The 23,364-nt window shown below is 38.1% G+C and overlaps 1 protein-coding gene across 1 annotated transcript in view; it reads left to right on the top strand.

Annotated features, from left to right (window-relative positions):
• Positions 1-6,908: 6,908 nt before the first annotated feature.
• The window catches only part of GRM7 (glutamate metabotropic receptor 7), a 759,363-nt gene continuing 742,907 nt past the window's right edge, over positions 6,909-23,364 (top strand). The window contains exon 1 of the mRNA XM_053689364.1: positions 6,909-7,397. Within this exon, the coding sequence (XP_053545339.1) occupies positions 6,909-7,397 (489 nt within the window). The remainder of the gene's footprint in view (positions 7,398-23,364) is intronic.

Genomic DNA, 23,364 nt, shown 5'->3' with positions numbered 1-23,364 from the left:
CCATTTTAAGGGCTATTTGTAATTTAGTGTAGGGTAGGGCTTTTTTTATTTTGGGGGGCTTTTTTATTTTGTTAGGGGGATTAGAGTAGGTGTAATTAGTTTAAAAATCTTGTAATTATTTTATTATTTTCTGTCATTTAGTGTTTTTTTCGTACTTTAGATAATTTTTTTAATTGTAATTAATTGTATTTAATTTAGTTAATTTATTTAATTATAGTGTAGTGTTAGGTGTAATTGTAACTTAGGTTAGGTTTTATTTTACAGGTAAATTTGTCTTTATTTTAACTAGGTAGTTATTAAATAGTTAATAACTATTTAATAACTATTGTACCTAGTTAAAATAAATACAAAGTTGTCTGTAAAATAAAAATAAACCCTTAGCTAGCTACAATGTAACTATTAGTTATATTGTAGCTAGCTTAGGGTTTATTTTATAGGTAAGTATTTAGTTTTAAATAGGAATTATTTAGTTAATTGTAGTAATTTTATTTAGATTTATTGTAATTATATTTAAGTTAGGGGGGGGGTTAGGGTTAGACTTAGGTTTAGGGGTTAATAACTTTATTATAGTGGTGGCGACGTTGTGGGCGGCAGATTAGGGGTTAATAAATGTAGTTAGGTTGCGGCGACATTGGGGGCAGCAGATTAGGGGTTAATAAATATAATCTAGGGTTCGGCGATGTTGGGGGCAGCAGATTAGGGGTTCATAACTATAATGTAGGTGGTGGAGATGTCCGGAGCGGCAGATTAGGGGTTAATAATATAATGCAGGTGTTGGCGATGTTGGAGGCGGCAGATTAGGGGTTAATAAGTGTAAGATTAGGGGTGTTTAGTCTCGGGGTTCATGTTATGGTGTTAGGTGTAGACATAACTTTTATTTCCCCATAGGAATCAATGGGGCTGCGTTAGGAGTTTTACGCTGCTTTTTTGCAGGTGTTAGGTTTTTTTTCAGCCGGCTCTCCCCCGTTGATTTCTATGGGGAAATCGTGCACCAGCACGTTTTACCTACTCACCGCTAACGTAAACAGCGCTGGTATTGAGGTGAGATGTGGAGCTAAATTTTGCTCTTCGCTCACTTTTTTGCGGTTAACGCCGGGTTTTTAAAAACCTGTAATACCAGCGCTGTCTGTAAGTGAGCGGTGAGCATAAACTGCTCATTAGCACTGCACAGCTTCTAATATAAAACTCCTAATCTATGTGACAGTGAGGCCCACCTCACAAGTTCCTAACTGCTTTAAAGCTACCACTACTCTACTGAAGAGATTAACATGGACTACAGCTAGACACAATTTTTGAACAAAGGTAAAGAACAGAGTAAGCCTACTCTGGCTTTCTAAAATAGTTAAAATCTTGCTTGTAGCGAAGGAAATCCAATTTTATTCAGATACCAAAACTTCACCTTCTCCATGCACCAAGGCAAAGAGAATGACTGGGGTTTGTGGGAAGGTAAGTGATACTTAACAGCTTTGCTGTGGTGCTCTTTGTCTCCTCCTGCTGGCCAGGAGTGATATTCTCATCAGTAAATGATGATGTTGTGGACTCACCATTTCTTAGAAAAGAAATACACTTTATTAAATATAAATTGGTTTGGATTTTTGAGTACTTCGGATTTTGGAATATGTGTATATTTGCATCTGTAAAATTTGACAGTTTTGAGAGAGGATGGGACTAAGAATAAACAACAATATTGTATGTGATTTAATAAACCTCAAGGTTGTTTGATTACATTTTAATATGTGTGTATACATAGTACCATCAGAAAGACAGTACTGTAATCAGATTGGTAAAGTTGTTGTTTTAAATAAATATAGACTATTATTTGCATTTTAGAACAGAAAAAATCAAACCAAAGGCACAGGCAGAGAATATCGTGGCTTACTCGTGGTGAAAATTGTACGTTTTTAAAATGATTTTATTTAAAAAAAATAATAATAATGAAAAAGTCTGGATTTCTGAATAATTCTTGAGTTTAGAATTCTTGATTTGGGGATTTGTACCTGTACCAATTATTTTTTAATTAATAAGAAAAGAAAAAAACTTTGGAATTATTTAATATTGATTTATTCATTTTTGTGGAGTGACCAGGGACAGGCTGGAGGCTGAAAAAATAGTGTAAGGCTAATTTAAAATATGCATGAATGAAACATACATATTTTAAATGCTTCCCTGTACTGTAGCCCTCCTAGGGAATTGGAATTGCATTAAAGTAAATGCACCACTTCAATGTCACATTAAGGTAAGTATTCCATAGTGTTATTAAACCTTATTCATGCTGAGTGAAATTACATTGAACCAAGAAGTGACAGATCTGCTACATTTCGTTATCTGAGGTTAATATGTATAGCAACCAATTATCTTGCAATGTAATGACAAGCCCTCCTTCCTCTGTTTGTGTAAGAGTTTCTCTTAAAATGTGTTAGATTTTTATTTTGAGTTAGCGTTAGTCTTAAAAAGGAGTATAATTGTCAGCAAGGGTTGTTTCATTAGGTGCTAGAGAGGTCACTTGGGTAATAGAGGTTGGCATCTTTGGATGAGTTATGTAAACGAACCCATTGGCTAATGGAGTTGGTTGTACTTTGGGGTCATGTAGCTGGCTTTTGGAAAGATTACAATTGGCGCTTTGACTGTCGCGGGCGAGTGATATTGGGTTTATCGCCAGTGTTTGTGTGCATCAGAAGTAGCGTGTATATTACAAGTTGAAAGAAAACATATTCACTCTGGCGCAATTGAATTTAACACACGTTGGGTTTGCTTGACCTCAGAGCTCTGGTTAACTGTTATGCTTGAATATAAAAGTTGCACAAAACACATCAAAAATGCATTAAAGGGTACAGTTACACTCATAACACTATCTAATAAAAGTTTTTTTTTTTTTTTTTTTTAAATATTGCATAAAAAAGTTTTAAGGGCTCAAAGATATTAGGCCTCAAGTGTTAGAAAAAAAAAAGACCTGCATATATATATATATATATATGTGTACATATGTATTTATATGTGTATATATGTATTTACATATAAACACATAAATACATATGTACACATATATAGACATATATATGTGTGTTGGAGCCCGTTGCAGTCAAGTAGATGAAAACATGTAATATCATATGTATGCAATATTCATATTTAATAAAGTGTTTAATTATGTATTTACTATAAATATTTCATATTCCAATGTTCTTCACATAGAGAAATATGTTCTAAATATTTTTAAATAGATATTTCTATATTTATCTGTATATATCTTTACCTATATATATAATCATCTATATATGTGAAATATTCATATTTAATGTCAGGTTAGCGCACTTGGTTAAACGCAATCGGCTTTTTTTACATTTGTCACGCTCCATTGAAGTCTATGGGAGAATATGTTAACGCGGTCTCAATATTTTAACCTCAGCTTTTTGCACACCGGGTTAGAACGCGAGTAAAAAATTTTTACTTTCAACTTGTAATACGCGCAGTATTCGACGTGCGCAAAAAGTGGAAGTTGAGCGTAGTTAGTGTAAGAAAGATAAATAGCATTCTACACGTAATATAGCCCTTCATTGGGTGATGTCATAGATTTGGAGTTGTCTAGGGGAAAACCCTTGCAATGGGGGAGAATTCTGGAATACTATAGGGGTTTCAGCAGGCAATGGGGCTATGTTTACACTGATAAGGGTTGTGAGGTTAAATGAAAAGGGGACTGATATTAAAGGGACAGTAAACAAATTGAAATTACAAGACATTTCTGTTGTGTTGCTATAGAATAACCTAACCTTAGCTATGACTTAACATATTTAAAACAAATAAACATCCTTTTCAATGCAATTATTTTTCAATAGCCAAACTCCATTCAACATTTGCCTTATTTGCAGGAGCCAATCTGGGATTTAGTCCACAGACAACAAGGCTAACCACAGTCATATAGTTAGTATACAGTGCTTTGTTTTTAAATTAACCGATATAGCCAATTAGGGACATATGAAGAGCAATATTAGCTTTGAGAGGTCAGTAGGGTGTATTATCGAAATTTTCTGAGCATTACAAATTGCTCAGTTTTCTGAGCTTAATTACATAAAAAGGGGATAAAAAAAAAAGTTGTTTCATTATGCGTTACTAAATATTATATACATATCTCAAGGTGTTAACTGTCCCTTTAAGAACAATAGGGTTTTGGATTATTACTGTTAAAGGTGACAAGATTAATAACAGTTGATTTATGTGTGAGTAGAGCTTGTTTAGGGCTAGAAAAATTCACTACTGGGAGTTATCTGCTAATTGGTGGTTGCACACATATATGCCTCTTGTCATTGTCTCACCCCATGTGATCAGCTAGCTCACAGTTGTGCATTACTGCTCCTTCAACAAAGGATACCAAGAGAATTAAGCAAATTTGATAACAGAAGTAAATTGGAAAGTTGTTTAAATTACATGGCCTATTTGATCCATGAAATAAAAAAAATATTAGTTTCATGCCCCTTTAATACTTTTTTCAAACTTACAAATTTCTGGTACCTATTCAAGGGAAAACAAACAAATAAAGCCAATGAGTCTTTACAAGGATAATTACTTATAAATAGATAATAATGTGAGTGCACGTGGTTAACATAAAAAAAAAATCTATATCATTATTTTTTACATGTGCAGTTGTGATTTTTGTTCTGTTAAGTTGGGTGTTAATAGAAATAAATGTAGTATTTGTTTATATTTATCTATGGGGAATGAAACTGCTGTGTTCGTGCCTAGTCATTCAATTGAAAACCACTCCAGGAGTTATTCTTAGGGGTTTTCAAGTTATTTACAATTTCAAATTTAATTTTTGAAGTTAATTTGAAATTGAAAATTTGACTTTGGGAGTTAGAAAGATTTGAGATTACTACAGCTATTCAATAGCATGGTTATCCATTCCTGAGTTTAAAAGAATATTCTACTTTAAACATGAAATAATCTATTTCATTGGAGTATTTTACCCTTGCAAATAATATAAAACACATATTCATAGCCATGCACCAAGTGAACTCTCATAAGAGGATACATTGGTATACCACTCCAGCTTGGTTGAGCAACCAAATCTTTTCCTTAAATGGCAATGCATTGCACCAGGGTATGACATTTTAACTATGTAAACCCACATACTGAAGAAAGGGAATTTGATTACAAATAATTTGCTTTAAAGGTACACAGCAAATTTGCACATTTTGATGTTAAAATAATAGATATTGGGTAAATCTAGCTTTTGTGAAGTTCTGTTTAATTGCATTGTCTATTGGGGAATGCAAATTTCTTTAGTTAATTTCATTGTGTACAATTAATAAAGGAATTTCCATGCTTTTATATGTTTGAATGGAAATTAAACCCACTGTGACTGTATAATCATGCTTTATGAAAGATGCAAATAACAGAAGTGGTTTCCAATTATCAAATAACATGAATGCCTACCTAATAATAAAAATAACTGTGGTTTTAATATACAAATATCAAAATAACAAAGCTTTCTTTTTAAATAAAGATAGTAAGAGAACTAGGAAAAATTGGTCTCACCTTAAAGGGATACTAAACCCATTTTTTTTTATTTCATGATTCAAATAGAGCATGCAATTTTAAGCAACTTTCTAATTTACTCCTATTATCAATTTTTCCTAGTTATCTTACTATCTTTATTTAAAAAGCAGGAATGTAAAGCTTAGGAGCCAGACTATTTTTAGTTCAGAACCAGGGTTTTGCTTGCTTATTGGTGGCTAAATGTAGCCACCAATAAGAAAGCGCTATCCAGGGTTCTGAACCAAAAATGGGCCGGCTCCTAAGCTTTACATTCCTACTTTTTCAGGAAATTGTGGCTTATTGGTGGCTACATTTAGCCACCAATAAGCAAGCATAACCCAGATTCTGAACCAAAAATGGGCCAGCTCCTAAGCTTTATATTCCTGCTTTTTAAAATAAAGATAGCAAGAGAACTGCTTTTTCAAATAAAGATTCCAAGAGAATGAAGAAAAAATATAATAGGAGTAAATTAGAAAGTTGCTAAAATTGCATCATGAAAGAAAATGTTTGGGTTTAGTATCCCTTTAAAGTTGTGAAGACAGGCTCAAAAATATTTTTAGTAAAGTAGACAGATAGATGGGGATATAATATCAAACCCCTATGTATATGATACAGCTATATCAGATGCCACCAATTAGGAGTAGGCTCGCACCTGTTGATCAAATATAAAAAAACACAAAATGGCTCGTTGTATCTAGGATCAAAGTTATTAATAATGAATATCTATTATATGTGTGTATTGTTTCATACCACTTACTATATGTTATCAGCAACTGCACAATATATTCTTACAGAAGATACGAAAAAGTCAAATAAATAGTCATGATAGGTTGTGTTCTTTATCTTATCACATGCTGGCCATCTAATTACCTCTGGTCCACAACCCCCTTCTTCCTTTCGGTGTCTACTGGGACCTGACACATTTAAATGACATTATAATGTGCGGCGCTCCTCGGCGCACTGATGTGCAGGAGACGTTAATGCTGAAAGCTTTCAGCACCACGGACAGCTCCCACCTGCATTCAGCACCTCGGACAGCTCCCAGCTGCATTCAGCACCTCGGACAGCTCCCAGCTCATTGGGAAAAGTGATACAAATAATGAGTGAAGAGAAAGGGAAATGGGGAGAGGATAGAAGTGAAGGGAGAAAATAGAAGGGGAGACAGAAGGGGTAAAAGACCCCAAATCCCATGAAACGTGACATAACACGCAAGCTACGTGATGACATGCAGAATGGGGGCGGACCAGGGAGTGAAAGCTGCTTTATAGAGCTGGGGATGCAGAAGCAGCCAGTGCTGTCAGAGGCAGCAGAGGAACCAGAGGAGGCAGCAGCAGCAGCAGCAAAGCCACATCTGGCAGACCCTCCCCCCCAGGGTTACCATGCTGGCACAGGGGGACTTCTGCTGGTCTTGCTGGTTAAGCTGTTGGCTTTGGGCAACGATCATTAATGGGCAGGAGCTTTATGCACCTCACTCCATCAGGATAGAAGGGGACATCACTTTGGGGGGAATGTTTCCTGTTCATGCCAGGGGCTTTCCTGGGTTCCCCTGTGGGGACATCAGAAAAGAGAATGGGATTCACCGGTTGGAAGCTATGCTTTATGCACTTGATCAAATAAATAGTGACCCGGAGCTGCTGCCAAATATCACCCTGGGGGCTCGGATTTTAGACACCTGCTCCCAAGATACATATGCTCTGGAACAGTCTCTGACCTTTGTCCAGGCGCTAATCCAGAAGGATACATCTGATGTTCGCTGCACCAATGGGGATCCCCCGGTGTTTGTTCGGCCAGAGAAAGTAGTTGGAGTCATTGGGGCATCGGAAAGTTCAGTGTCTATCATGGTGGCCAATATCTTGAGACTTTTCCAGGTAGGGCCCGAATTGCAAAATTTGATGGGACTGTCTTCCAATTAGTGGCTAACATGCAGGACTCAGGGAATCTCATTGCTCACATGTTGCTCTTTCTGATGTTATCTATAGACACATTCCAGATGCAGCGTGACATTAGGTTTGAAGTCTGATATTTTCCCAGCTTGGATCCTCTTCATCTATCATCTATCTATCTATCTATCTATCTAAACTATAATCTATCTATCTAATCTATCATTTATATATATATCTATCTTTTCTGCATTTCTGTTCGATGACTCCTTGTTTCTAACTTCCATTCCATCTCAGTTGTCTATTATGAAACCCTATTTTATATTCTTTGCTGCGCTATTCTCTAGATCTCAACCAAACACAATTTCCTTTCTCCCTCATCCAGTTCTTTTTTTTATTTTATGTGTGTGATTCCACTTTCTATCGCTATCCTATGACTATATCACACCCTTAAACATAAAGTTCCTTTCTATACTATTTATTTCCCAATCTAAATATCACCTGATGTGATGTTCACAATTCAAGTTCCCTTCCTTTCTTGCAATATGTAAAATACTTACACAGTTATCTATAGGTCTTCAGTCATGTATGTAGCTCTGAGTTAGCCTTTCCCGGTGTATTCATCTATCTAAACCTTCTTGTTATATTTTTTTTTTAACTTAATGTCCATTTAAGTATTAATACATACGATTCAGTTCTGGCATTGAGGTGTGTGAGACCTAAGCAGGTAGGAGAGATGCTCCTGGAATACTGTCACTTTACAAAGGGTGTGCATGATGGAATGATCATGGAGATAGCCGATATTCCCTGCTCCCATTATACTGTATCTCATAGGCTGTGCTTCCAAACCAAAGCTAACCTTACTGCAGTTATTAGCAACGTTATAGGCGTGAATAAACGTGATTTGTCCAGCAGGTGTCTGTATGTATGTATAATATATAATATATATATATATATATATATATATATATATATGTATGTATTGGTTATTATAATGTGTATAGTGATTGTTGAATTGTTTTATGATGAAATTGTTATGCGAATTTGTGGATTAGATGTGAATGTATTAGGGTTATATACATTTCGTATGGGTGGAATATGCAAATATATAGGATAGGGTGCTGAGTGGATGATGATTTGTACACTGGTGACAAGTGAGTGTGATGGATGCATTATGAATATGTTTAGGAGTTGTTTAAATTAAGTATATGGTTGTAGAGGCTTTTGGTATCGTGTATACATGACAAGGAATAGACAAGTTGTTAGGGGTAGGACTGGGTGGAAGTGTTAATATTAATTGAGCTTCTGTATTTCTTTGAACAGTATCGTGGATGCTTTTTGTGGGGGTGATGTGTGAGTGGGTTTATGAGATGAAGGTTGGTGGTGTTGCTGCGTAGGAAGCAAGGGTATGCGACTGAGGAGTGAGCGTGGGTTTGGGGGGTGAAAATGTATTAACTCTGTGTCAGTGATAATTTAATTGTGCGTTTGTTAAATGTATCCCCACCGTTCTGTAATAACAATCGTCAATAATTAGAGTGTAACCATTTTATAACCATCCCAACTCAGTGTAACCATTTCACTACAACCTCAATTGTATATAACAGCGTTATTATTCTCATATGTTGGATTATGTATGTCACAGACCACACAGATTGTGTTAAGGATTCAAGTTCCTACGATAAACAAAATATTTGAGACGCCCTCACACCTTTTCATTCATAAAGGGTCTACACATTTGAGTTAGGATTTATTGGTTCTGTTGGAATTTGATGTAAGGGTTACAGACATCTGGAGGTGTTGAAGGAACACAATAACCCTGGAGATTTAAAACTATGGGTTATTCCGTGGACTAGTGAAGGTGGTTAAATTATTCTTGAAATGTGCTTTGTAAAGTTTCAGGTGTCCCTGGCAAGTGATGTTATGAGTTATACATTGCCTGAGGAGTATAAGGGTCTATGGCGCAGACCATTGCCCCGGGGTGATGGAGAACAGTTTGTATAAGTGTGTAAGGGTCACTGACTCAAACCATTGCCCTGGGGTGATGGAGAACTGATTGTATATGTGTAAGGATCTCTGGTTCAGACTATTATTGCCCTGGGTGATGGAGAATTGATTGTATATGTGTATAAGGATCTCTGGCTCAGACTATTGCCCCGGGTGATGGAGAACTGTTTGTATATGTGTGTAAGGGTCCATGGCTCAGACCAGGTGCTTTGTTCAGTTCAAACATAAAGCGCAGCTCATAAGGCACCCGTAGCAGATCCTTGGCAAAATTTGCCTGTTGATATCGCAATAATTACACCAATGTATTGTTGAGACACCTTGCTATGCTAAGTTTGTTTTCCTGTTATCAGAGGTTAGTGGATACCACTCTCCATGGTGCTGAAGTTGAAGGAACATCATCTAAAGACGCCTGGCTGGTAAAATGTAGGGTCGTTTATAGAGCTGTATGCCGAGCTGTGCAGAAATTTAAAACCTTGTGGAGTTAAAGGGATAGTAAACCCCAAAATGTTATTTTATGATTCAGATAGAACATATAATTTTAAACAACTATCCAATTTATTTCTATTATCAAATTCTCTTTGTTCTCTTGTTATACATTGCTGAAGGGACAGTATTGCACTACTGACAGTAAGCTGAAAATATCTATTTAGCCAATCACAAGAGACAAATGTGTGCAGGCACCAATTAGCAGCAACTCCCACTAGTGTATGATATGTGTGTATTCATTTTTTAAAAAGGGATACTAAGGGAACAAAGCACATTTAAAAATAGAAGTGAAATTAAAAGTGTCTCAAAATGACACGCTCTATCTGAATCATGCAAGTTTAATTTTGACTTTCCTATCCCTTTAAGGGATGAATAACAGTGAGACCAGATGTTTTGCCAAGGATCTGCTACGGGTGCCTTAGGAGCTGCGCTTTATTGTTTGAACTGAACAAAGCACCTGGTCTGAGCCATGGACCCTTACACACATATATCAGTTCTTCATCACCCGGGGCAATAGTCTGAGCCAGAGATCCTTATACACATATACAATCAGTTCTCCATCACCCGGGGCAATAGTCTGAGCCAGAGATCCTTACACACATATACAATCAGTGCTCCATCACCCGGGGCAATAGTCTGAGCCAGAGATCTTTACACACATATACAAACAGTTCTCCATCACCCGGGGCAATAGTCTGAGCCAGAGATCCTTACACACATATACAATCAGTTCTCCATCACCCAGGGCAATAGTCTGAGTCAGAGATCTTTACACACATATACAAACAGTTCTCCATCACCCGGGGCAATAGTCTGAGCCAGAGATCCTTACACACATATACAAACAGTTCTCCATCACCCAGGGCAATAGTCTGAGCCAGAGATCCTTATACACATATACAATCAGTTCTCCATGGGCGCGGGGCTTTGCAGTTTGCAGCTATGAAGCATTAATGTTAGAGAATGGAAATGGATGCAGTTTGTATGTTGCGTAAGAACCTACGGGGGTGTCCACCAGTTATGAATAGCGATGGACACTTGGGTGTGACGTAAGGGGGCTTGGAACTAAATGGGGGGCTGGAGTTGGATGTCAAGCTGCGTAGTAGTAATTAATTCGGTGAGTGGGGTCTGTGAAAAATCGAGATGAAGGAGGGTTTTCGCTGTGAGGGTGCTGGGTGGGTACTGAACTGTGGTTGTATGGAGGGTGCTAATGAGATGCTGCGTAGGGGTGGGTCTGGTTGTCTAGTTAATTCAGGCTTATAAAGCGTTAGCGTGGGCTGGACCTCACATTCTGACATTGTGTAAGGAAAAGTTGAAGAATGTGCTACTAGTAATTGTGAGGGATGGAGAAGATCTAGGCTTGTTTGTGAAGAGGTTATTATACACTCTCCAAGGTGCTGCCGATCCCTTGAGTCCATGATGACAACGTACTAAGGTTTATTTGTAAAAAAATAACTCATTGACTTTTAGAGATGGTTGCAGCTCTATTGCCTTATCGGACTGCCTTAAAGTTAAATATTTTATATAGCTTTTTTATGGATATTAACAAAATATTATTCTTAATTATTGAGGACCACAGACCTCTCCATAAACTGTAGTTATTACATAGTGGTATTATCATATGTGTAATGATGCCATGACCTTATTGTTTAATAAATGGCAAATTAATGTTACCACTGATAAGTTACTTGATACAATTATCAGCCTCAACGTTCACAGTGTAATTATTTATTCTTGAAATACAATTTGCATAGACGACTATATTCCCTAGATAGAATCCTCTCTTGTCTCAAAATTTCATCGTTACATATTATTCTACAGCTCTTACTCAAACCAGGAGAGGCCTATAGTGATTGTATTCCACTGATTGACAGTTTTAATGTAATACAATAACTAACACAAATGACCAAAACACACGATTGATTGATACCTGTATATCTATTAACTATTTAATGTCAATACTTTAGTTTTGTTTTAGATGCAATTACATTTTAGCCATGACAAGGATTTTCCTTATTAAATACTAAACAGTTAAGGAGAAAATCTTATCGGTGGTTACAACCCACAGCCTGATTTGCTGTGATTTTTAATTTGAGCCTAGATAATGTGCGCCTTAACGCTTCTGATCTGTCACCGCTTGGTAATTTTGTTGGTCATTGATGTAATCTGTGTTTGTGCAACACAAAGTGATTGAAATAAACCAATTATTACCAACATACTGATAACTTGTTTACTAACACGGGCTGGGGAAAGATGACCTAGTGTGATATATTCAACTATGGAATAGAGTTTGTGACAGATATGGTGTGACAGATCTTGTGACAGACATAATTTGACAAACATATTGCCTTATAATTTCAATCTTTACTGCTAAAGGCTCTGTTAATATATTTTCCTACTTGTCCAAATTCAGCAATAATTTAAACCAGTTTTTCAATAAGTCCAGTTGACAATTCTATGATTTTGTTTCACATTTGATTGATGTCACTAATAATCATTGTAATATCTATATTTTCTTTTCATGCTACTTTTTTAGCTCTACATATAAGACTAGTTTTACTACCTATTTTTCAGCTTTATTGATATACCTATATATTGATGTATATACTACCCTCATAACAGACTTTTGCTGCTTTGCTTGTATGTAACTGTCTAACCCCCAAATTAATAAACACATAGTTAAATCAGCTCCAGAGCAGCAATGCACTACTGGGAGCTAGCTTATTACATCTGGTCAGCCTATGAGGAGACACCTGTGTAGCCACCAATCACCAACTAGTTCCCAGTAGTGTAGCATATATACATATTTTCAACAAAGGATACTAGAAGAAATAAGTGAATTTCTATCTATCCATCTATCTATCTATCTATCTATCTATCTATCTATCTATCTATCTATCTAGAAGTGAATTTAAAAGTGTCTTAAATCTATGCTGCCCCTTATCTCAGTGTTTTCTATTAGCTTTTTAACTCTTGCACAATAGACATTGCTAGTTCATGTGTGCCATATAGATAACATTGTGCTCACTTCAGTGGAGAATGGTGTTTATATAAGAACCAGCTAGTTCATGTGTGCTATATAGATAACATTAGCTAAAATGCAAGATAGCAAAAAGCAATGAGATAAGGGGCATTCTCCAGGGGCTTAGATACAGGTAATTGATAGAGGTTAAAACATATATTAATATAACAGTGTTGGTTAGGCAAAACAGGGAAATGTCTAATAAAGCTATTATCTATCTTACAATAACCACTTCAAGTAGACTGTCCCTTTAATCTCTCTAATCAATTGAAAATAATTTTTAATTGAAGTCAGCACCTCTCACAAAGTATCTTGGGGAACAGAAAAGGGGATTAACCAGGTCCCAATATCAGATTCCAAAATTCAAACGGATTTCCAGCCTCCAAGTCATAGTTTAAAAGACCTTTATAGTTTTATGCAGGGTCAATAAAAAAAAAACGTTTCAAACCAGCAATTGGTTCTTAGTCAAGAACCAATTTTTGTATGGACCCTGCATAAAACAATAAAGGTCTTTTAAACCATGACTTGGAGGCTGGAAATCCGTTTGAACCTTTAATCTCTTTCCCATTCTACCTATTTCTCCCACTCCCTGCACCCCTTTCTTCGTTTAAGTAATCAAGGACTGCATTACAATAAATCTTCATACCAAACAACCTTTTTTTTTTTTTTAATGTATAATTTTGTCAGCAAAATGTGGATTGTTTTGAAAGCCACCATATCCTTTGTAAAGCTTATCGAGTATTATTTATCCTGTCTGTGTCCTTTGTTATAGACAGTTAAAGGGATACTCAGGTCAAATTAAATTGTCATGATTCAGATACAGCATATCATTTTAAACAACTTTCCAATGTACTTCCATTAAAAAAAATGTGCACAGTCACCAGTTCCTACTGAGCATGTGCAAGAATTCACATACTATAAGTATATGCATTTGTGATTGGCTGATTGCTATCACATGGTACAGGGGAAGTGGAAATATACATAACTTTAAAATCTGTTGGAAAAAAAATCTACTACTCATTTGAAATTCAGAGTAAATGCTATTGCTTTGTCTTGTTATCTTGCATTTGTTGATTATGCAAATCTACTGTGTTTTCTGGTCCTTTAACCCCTTAATGACCGAGGACGTACGCCACACGTCCTCAGAAAAAAGGCAGTTAACGCCTGAGGACGTGTGGCGTACGTCCTCGGTTTGGAAAGCAGCTGGAAGCTCGGTTATTGCAGGATGCCTCAATATCGAGGCATCCTGCAATAACAATTTGTACCCCTCCGGTGCAGAGAGAGCCACTCTGTGGCCCTCTCTACACCGGCCATCGATGGCCGCAATCGTTGGTGGGTGGGAGCTGCAGTGGGAGGCGGGTGGGCGGCCATCGATGGCTTCAGATACACAGAGGGGGATGGGATCGGGGGCGGGAGAGTCAGGGGCGCGCACAGACACGCGCGCATGCACGTGGGATCGGTGGGCGGGCGCGTGCACGGGAGGGAGCGGGTGGGAACCGCTTACACTACAGAAATAATTATGTAGTAAGTGGGAGGAAGAGGGGGAGTAAATGCTCCCAAAAACTAATCTAAGGGATCTGGGAGGGGGTGGGGGTAGGGGTTGGTCGTGGGGAAGCTACACTACAGCAAAATGTAAAAAAAAAAAAATACAAAAAGAGGAAAAAATGTTGTTAACTGGGTACTGGCAGACAGCTGCCAGTACCCAAGATGGCCCCCAATAAGGCAGGGGGGGGGGTTAGAGAGCTGTTTTTGGGGGGGATCAGGGAGGTTGGGGGCTAAGGGGGGATCCTACAAAGTAGCATATGTAAATATGCTAAAGATGTATTTAAAAAAAAAAAAACTTTTATTTTAGTACTGGCAGACTTTCTGCCAGTACTTAAGATGGCGGGGACAATTGTGGGGTGGGGGAGGGAAGGGAGCTGTTTGGGAGATATCAGGGGGTCTGATGTGTCAGGTGGGAGGCTGATCTCTACACTAAAGCTAAAATTAACCCCGCAAGCTCCCTACAAACTACCTAATTAACCCCTTGACTGCTAGCCATAATACATGTGTGATGCGCAGCAGCACTTTGCGGCCTTCTAATTACCAAAAAGCAACCCCAAAGTCATATATGTCTGCTATTTCTGAACAAAGGGGATCCCAGAGAAGCATTTACAACTATTTGTGCCATAATTGCACATGCTGTTTGTAAATAATTTCAGTGAGAAACCTAAAATTGTGAAAAATTTAGCGTTTTTTTTTAATTTGATTGCATTTGGCGGTGAAATGGTGGCATGAAATATACCAAAATGGGCCTAGATCAATACTTGGGGTTGTCTACTACACTACACTGAAGCTAAAATTAACCCTAGAAGCTCCCTACATGCTCCCTAATTAACCCCTTCACTGCTGGGCATAATACACGTGTGGTGCGCAGTCGCATTTAGCAGCCTTCTAATTAGTAAAAAGCAAAACCAAAGCCATATATGTCTGCTATTTATGAACAAAGGGGATCCCAGAGAAGCATTTACAACCATGTATGCTATAATTGCATAAGTTTTTTGTAAATAATTTCAGTGAGAAACCTAAAGTTTGTGAAAAAAATTGTGAAAAAGTGAACATTTTTTTTTATTTGATCGCATTTGGCGGTGAAATGGTGGCATGAAATATACCAAAATGGGCCTAGATCAATACTTTGGGATGTTTTCTAAAAAAAAATATATACATGTCAAGGGATATTCAGGGATTCCTGAAAGATATCAGTGTTCCAATGTAACTAGCGCTAATTTTGAAAAAAAGTGGTTTGGAAATAGCAAAGTGCTACTTGTATTTATGGCCCTATAACTTGCAAAAAAAGCAAAGAACATGTAAACATTGGGTATTTCTAAACTCAGGACAAAATTTAGAAACTATTTAGCATGGTTTTTGTTTGGTGGTTGTAGATGTATAACAGATTTTGGGGGTCAAAGTTAGAAAAAGTGTGTTTTTTTCTATTTTTTCCTCATATTTTATAAAAATTTTTATAGTAAATTATAAGATATGAGGAAAATAATGGTATATTTTGAAAGTCCATTTAATGGCGAGAAAAACGGTATATAATATGTGTGGGTACATTAAATGAGCAAGGGGAAAATTACAGCTAAACACAAACACCGCAGAAATGTAAAAATAGCCTTGGTCCCAAACGGACAGAAAATGGAAAAGTGCTGTGGTCATTAAGGGGTTAAAGGGCCATTATACACTCATTTTTTCTTTGCATAAATGTTTTGTAAATGATCTATTTATAAAGCCCATAAAGTTTTTTTTTTTTTTTAAACAAGGTATAATTTTGCTTATTTTTACATAACATTGCTCTGATTTTGAGACTCCTAACCAAGCCCCAAAGTTTTATTTGAATACAGTCAGCTACCTTCTCCAGCTTGCTCCTGTTTGTGTAAAGGGTCTTTTCATATGCAAAAGAAGGGGGAGGGGGGGAGTGTCTTATTTCCCACTTGCAGTGAGCTTTCCAACTGCCTTTTCAACAGAGCTAAACTGAAAGCTTTTAAGTACGTTTTTAAACCATTTTATACTGGATTTTTATATCAGTATCTGTGCATTGTATTCTTTATAGTAGTATCTATTACATGCAGTTATATGAAAATGAGTGTATACTGTCCCTTTAAGGACTTATATAAACACGCTCCTGCACTAAGTTGCAAATTTTCAGGGGCAAATTATCAGGCAAAATAAACAAGGTTTATTGAATCTTTTTGCTACTCAGCATTAAACATTTCATGGAAACTACCTTTTGAGCTGAATGTCCATTTAACTCTTTATATACTCTCTTTACCCTTTTGCTGAAGACTTGTCTATTCTCTTCCACCTACTTACTCTTTCTTCCATGTTTCTCTCTCTGTTGCCATGTTCATACTCTCCTCACCTCTTGCTTTACACATGCTCTCCTCACCTCTGGCATTACACATGCTCTCCTCACCTCTGGCATTACACATACTCTCCTCACCTCTTGCTTTACACATACTCTCCTCACTTCTTGCTTTACACATGCTCTCCTCACCTCTTGTTTTACTCATACTCTCCTCACCTCTTATTATTATTATTAGTATTATTATTATCAGGTATTTGTAGAGCGCCAGAAAGTTCTGCATCACTCTCCTCACCTCTGGCATTACACATACTCTCCTCACCTCTTGCTTTACATGTAATCTCCTTGCCTCTGGCTTTACACATACTCTCCTCACCTCTGGCTTTACACATACTCTCCTAGCCTCTGGCTTTACACATACTCTCCTCACCTCTGGCTTTACACATACTCTCCTCACCTCTGGCTTTACACATACTCTCCTCACCTCTGGTTTACACAAACTCTCCTCACCTCTGGCTTTACACATACTCTCCTAGCCTCTGGCTTTACACATACTCTCCTCACCTCTGGCTTTACACAAACTATCCTCACCTCTGGCTTTACACATACTCTCCTCACCTCTTGCTTTACACATACTCTCCACACCTCTGGCTTTACACATACTCTCCTCACCTTTCACTTTACACATACTCTCCACACCTCTGGCTTTGCACATACTATCCTCACCTCTGGCTTTACACATACGCTCCTCACCTCTTGCTTTACACATACTCTCCTAGCCTCTGGCTTTACACATACTCTCCTCACCTCTGGCTTTACACATACTCTCCTCACCTCTGGCTTTGCACAAACTATCCTCACCTCTGGCTATACACATACTCTCCTCACCTCTTGCTTTACACATACTCTCCACACCTCTGGCTTTACACATACTCTCCTCACCTTTCACTTTACACATACTCTCCACACCTCTGGCTTTGCACATACTATCCTCACCTCTGGCCTTACACATACTCTCCTCACCTCTGGCTTTACACATACTATCCTCACCTCTTGCTTTACACATACTCTCACCACCTCTGGCTTTACACATACTCTCCTCACCTCTTGCTTTACACATACTCTCCTCGCCTCTTTCTTTACACATACTCTCCTCTCCTCGCCTCTGGCTTTACACATACTCTCCGCACCTTTTGCTTTACACATAGTCTCCTCACCTCATGCTTTACACATACTCTCCTCTGGCTTTACACATACTCTCCTCACCTCTTGCTTTACATATACTCTCCTCACCTCTGGCTTTACACATACTCTCCTCACCTCTTGCTTTACACATACTCTCTTCACCTCTGGCTTTACACATACTCTCCTCACCTCTTACTTTACACATACTTTCCTCACCACTTGCTTTACACATACGCTCCTCACCTCTGGCTTTACACATACTCTCCTAACCTCTTGCTTTACACATACTCTCCTCACCTCTGGCTTTACACATACTTGCCTCACATCTTGCTTTACACATGCTCTCCTAACCTCTTGCTTTACACATACTCTTCTCACCTCTGGCTTTACACATACTCTCCTCACCTCTGGCTGTACACATACTTGCCTCACCTCTTGCTTTACACATGCTCTCCTCACCTCTGGCTTTACACATACTTGCCTCACATCTTGCTTTACACATGCTCTCCTAACCTCTTGCTTTACACATACTCTTCTCACCTCTGGCTTTACACATACTCTCCTCACCTCTGGCTGTACACATACTTGCCTCACCTCTTGCTTTACACATGCTCTCCTAACCTCTTGCTTTACACATACTTTCCTCACCTCTTGCTTTACACATACGCTCCTCACCTCTGGCTTTATACATACTCTCCTCACCTCTGGCTTTACACATACTCTTCTCACCTCTGGCTTTACACATACTCTCCTCACCTCTGGCTGTACACATACTTGCCTCACCTCTTGCTTTACACATGCTCTCCTAACCTCTTGCTTTACACATACTCTCCTCACCTCTGGCTTTACACATACTCTCCTCACCTCTGGCTTTACACATACTCTCCTCACCTTTGGCTTTGCACATGCTCTCCTCACTTATGGCTTTACACATACTCTCCTCACCTCTTGCTAAACACATACTCACCTCACCTCTTGCTTTAAACATGCTGTCCTCACCTCTGGCTTTACACATACTCTCCTCACCTCTTGCTTTACACATACTCTTCTCACCTCCTGCTTTACACATACTCTCCTCACTTCTTGCTTTACACTTACTCTCCTCATCTCTGGGTTATACGTACTCTCCTCACCTTCTACTTTACACATGCTATCCTCACCTCTTGCTTTACACATACTCTCCTCGCCTCCGGCTTTACACATACTCTCCACACCACTGGTTTTACACATGCTCTCCTCACCTCTGGCTTTACACATACTCTCCTCATCTCTGGCTTTACACATACTTTCCTCACCTCTGGCTTTACACATACATTCCTCACCTCTGACTTTACACATACTCTCATCACCTCTTGCTTTACACATACTCTCCTCACCTCTGGCTTTACACATACTCTCCTCGCCTCTGGCTTTATACATACTCTCCTCACCACTGGCTTTAAACATCCTCTCCTCACCTCTCGCTTTACACATATTCTACTCACCTCTTGCTTTACACATACTCTCCTCACCTTTTGCTTTACACATACTCTCCTCAACTCTTGCTTTACACATACTTTCCTCACCTCTTGCTTTACACATACTCTCCTCACCTTTTGCTTTACAAATACTCTCCTCAACTCTTGCTTTACACATACTTTCCTCACCTCTTGCTTTACACATACTCTCCTCGCCTCTGGCTTTACACATACTCTCCCCATCTCTTGCTTTACACATACTCTTTTCGTCTCTGACTTTACACATACTCTCCTCACCTCTTGCTTTACACATACTCTCCTCACCTCTGGCTTTACACATATTCTCCTCACATTTTGCTTTACACATACTCTCCTCACCTCTGGCTTTACACATACTCTCCTCACCTCTTGCTTTACACATACTTTCCTCGCCTCTTGCTTTACACACACGCTCCTCACCTCTGGCTTTACACATACTCTACTCACCTCTGGATTTACACATACTCTCCTCACCTCTGGCTTTACACATACTCTCCTCACCTCTGGCTTTACACATACTCTCCTCATCTCTGGCTTTACACATACTCTCCTCGCCTCTGGCTTTACACATACTCTCCTCACCTCTGGATTTACACATACTCTCCTCACCTCTGGCTTTACACATACTCTCCTCACCTCTGGCCTTACACCTACTCTCTCTGCATCTCTCTTTTTCTTACTCTTCCCTCCTCTCTCTCTCTCTTATCCTTCCTCCATACTCTCTCTGCCCTCCCATTTATTTCAATTACCTCCTCGTGGCCAAGAGTTACCAGTCTGCTTTAGCTGCTTTTGTTTAATTTCTTTTTATTGAATTTTTTCAAGACATAAATTATAAACATAACGAATGAAAAGTAACATCTTGTTACCAGTATTACATTTTTACCTGTATTATTACCGTACAATAATAACGTTCTATTTTACAAATCATAATATCAACATACTCATGATAGAGTTACCTCATCAATTTTTTATAAATCATATAATACAGTTTACAGCTGACAATCATTTGGGATTTGTTAACCCTTTATCATGTATTCTACAAATACCTTCTGTTATAGTCAGGGAAAGAGAGGGAAAAAGGAAGAGAAAGAGGAGAGAAAAAAAAAAAAAGGCAGAAAAATATCCCATCACTCTTTCCCCTCTCTCCCCCCTCCCCCTCCTCTTTTAATCAAAGTTGTATCCTATCTTACCCTAGATCCCATACTGAGCTATATCTATCCAATACTGGGGCAATTCTTTCTCTAATACTAAGGACAGAAATATTGGTGAGTTCTGAAATCTAGTAATGAATTGCAATTGCAGAGGTAACGGCCAAGCGCAGATATATTTTCTCCATTTTGCAAAAAAAGCTCGGAAATGTATTTCCGTCTTAATTTTAACATCATAAGATTCAATTGTCATTTGAATGGTTAGTATATTTAATAATTCAGGAATCGTAGGAATCTTTGGCGTCTTCCACTCTCTAAATATTTGGTTTCTAACTGCTATTATAACAAAGTTAATAAAAAGTTGTTCTCCTTTGTCTCTTTTTTCTGAGTCTAACATGAATATCTGTCGAAAAGAGAGAGTGATTTTTTTTTGGAGATATTTATTTAACCAATAATTAACTTTTCTCCAATATTGGTAAATTTTGGGACAGGCCCAAATACAGTGAACAATATCTGCCATTTCCTTACTACATTTAAAAAAACAACTTGTTTGTTTATTTTTTGAAATCTTATATAGCCTATATGGCGTTAAATAGTAGTTATTCAATAACTTTATTTGGGCTTCCCGCCAACTTATATTGCTTGTTGCTAGTGTTGAGAGGGATATACTTTTTACTATCTCCTGTTCTGTAATATCTGGGATTAATTTCATTATATTTTCTTTTAATTTTCCTATAATATTTTGACCTGACTTTAAGATTAGAGAATCGTACCAGTAGGACGTTGACCTTCGGCCATTCTCATATAATTTTATTCCATTGGGAATTTCTTTAATACCCCACTCGAGACTACCTGCTCCACTCACTTGTCTTGCATAATTCCTTATCTGCAGATAAGCATAAAAATTCCTTACCGGGAGAGCATATCTATCAGAGAGATTTTCAAAAGATTGAATTGTCTCGCTACCATCCTGAAAAATTTGAGCCACATTAGCAAGACCCTTTCTTTTCCATTCTCGGAATACTTGATCCCGGATCCCGGGAGTAAAGTCAGGGTTACCTGTAATAGGGAGTAGCTGAGATAACCTTGGGTCATGTCCCAATTCCCTACAATACTTCTGCCAGGCAACGATCACATTAACAATGGTTGGGCGATGTATAATGTTACTGGGTAACCTCTTACTCGGGCAATGCAACAAGGCTCTCAGATCAAACGGCTTGATAGGTCTTGTTTCAATTTGATATGTAACATAATTAGCTTCCGTTATCCAATCTATCGCAACCTTTATCAGACAAGTCCAATTATAATATTCTATATTTGGTAGCATTAACCCCCCAAATCTCTTGAGCTGAGTTATTCTGGACCTTGAAATTCTGGGTCCAGAATAAAAATTCTGGGTCACTGAGGAGCTAAGGAGCTAATGCTGATAACGTGCTTAATGCACTAGGAAACGCGTCTGACCTTTTTGTTTTTCCTAAACCTGACCTGAGCTGCCAGCTGTATTATTTTTGATGCCTATACATTTGCTAATGTGACTCGTTACAAATAAAAGAGTTGGATCAATTACTATTTTTCTACGTATTTCTTTACCTACCTGGGTGCGCTGACTACTAATATTGCTGATTGAATTTGGAGCGCAGGTGGAACGTTCCTGTCCTCGCACCAGTCGGGTGAAGCTGTGACGTCATTACGACGCATTGGAGGGGGTGTGACTCTCTACGTGAAGGCCACTGCAGGGTTCCTGGTAACCTTTTGCCGCATCGAGTGCAGTGTCTGAGCGCTCCCTGGAACTTTTGACTATAATGTTACTGGGTAACCTCTTACTCGGGCAATGCAACAAGGCTCTCAGATCAAACGGCTTGATAGGTCTTGTTTCAATTTGATAATATGTAACATAATTAGCTTCCGTTATCCAATCTATCGCAACCTTTATCAGACAAGTCCAATTATCATATTCTATATTTGGTAGCATTAACCCCCCAAATCTCTTGAGCTGAGTTATTCTGGACCTTGAAATTCTGGGTCGAATCTTTCCCCATATAAAAAATGAGCATGCTGAATAGAACCTTTTAATATCTTGGTTCGTGATAAGTAGTGGGAGGTTATGCATAAGATATAAAATTTTTGGAAAAAAAATTGTCTTTATTAGCATAACCTTGGCCGAAATAGAAAGATAGTAGAGTTTCCAATTTTTCAACTCATTTAGCATATTGGCAAATCTATCTCCATAGTTAAGTTTATACCATTCACCTGGGTTTTTTGATATTTTAATGCCCAAATATGTCATCGTTTCTACTTCTTTAAAGGTATGTGTTAGATTGCTATTCGTGGTCTTATAAATCCACAATATCTCAGATTTTGTGGGATTGATTCTATACCCTGAGAATGTACTAAAGCCGTTAATCAGCTCAAGAGATTGAGGGATGCTGCGTCTTGTATCGCTTAGGAATAGTATCAAGTCATTTGCATACAAAGATAAGGTGACTTTCTCATCTCCCAGAACCATTCCTTCTAACTCTTGTCTGAGGTATATTGCCAATGGTTCTAGCGAGATATCGAAAAGAAGGGGTGACAAGGGGCATCCTTGTCTCGTACCCCTCTGTAATGTAATATATTGTGACAGTAGGCCATTGACTAGTATCTGCGATCTTGAGTTTTTATATATCTTTCTAAGCATATTAACAATATTAACTGCAAACCCGAAATTTTCTAGCGCCAAAAACAAGTGTTCCCATATAATCGAATCGAAAGCCTTTTCGGCATCTAAAGTAAC

This window comes from Bombina bombina, chromosome 7 (genome assembly GCF_027579735.1).
Source record: "Bombina bombina isolate aBomBom1 chromosome 7, aBomBom1.pri, whole genome shotgun sequence".
In the NCBI taxonomy this organism is placed as follows: Eukaryota; Metazoa; Chordata; class Amphibia; order Anura; family Bombinatoridae; genus Bombina; species Bombina bombina.
This window is presented reverse-complemented; position numbering and strand designations above follow the sequence as displayed.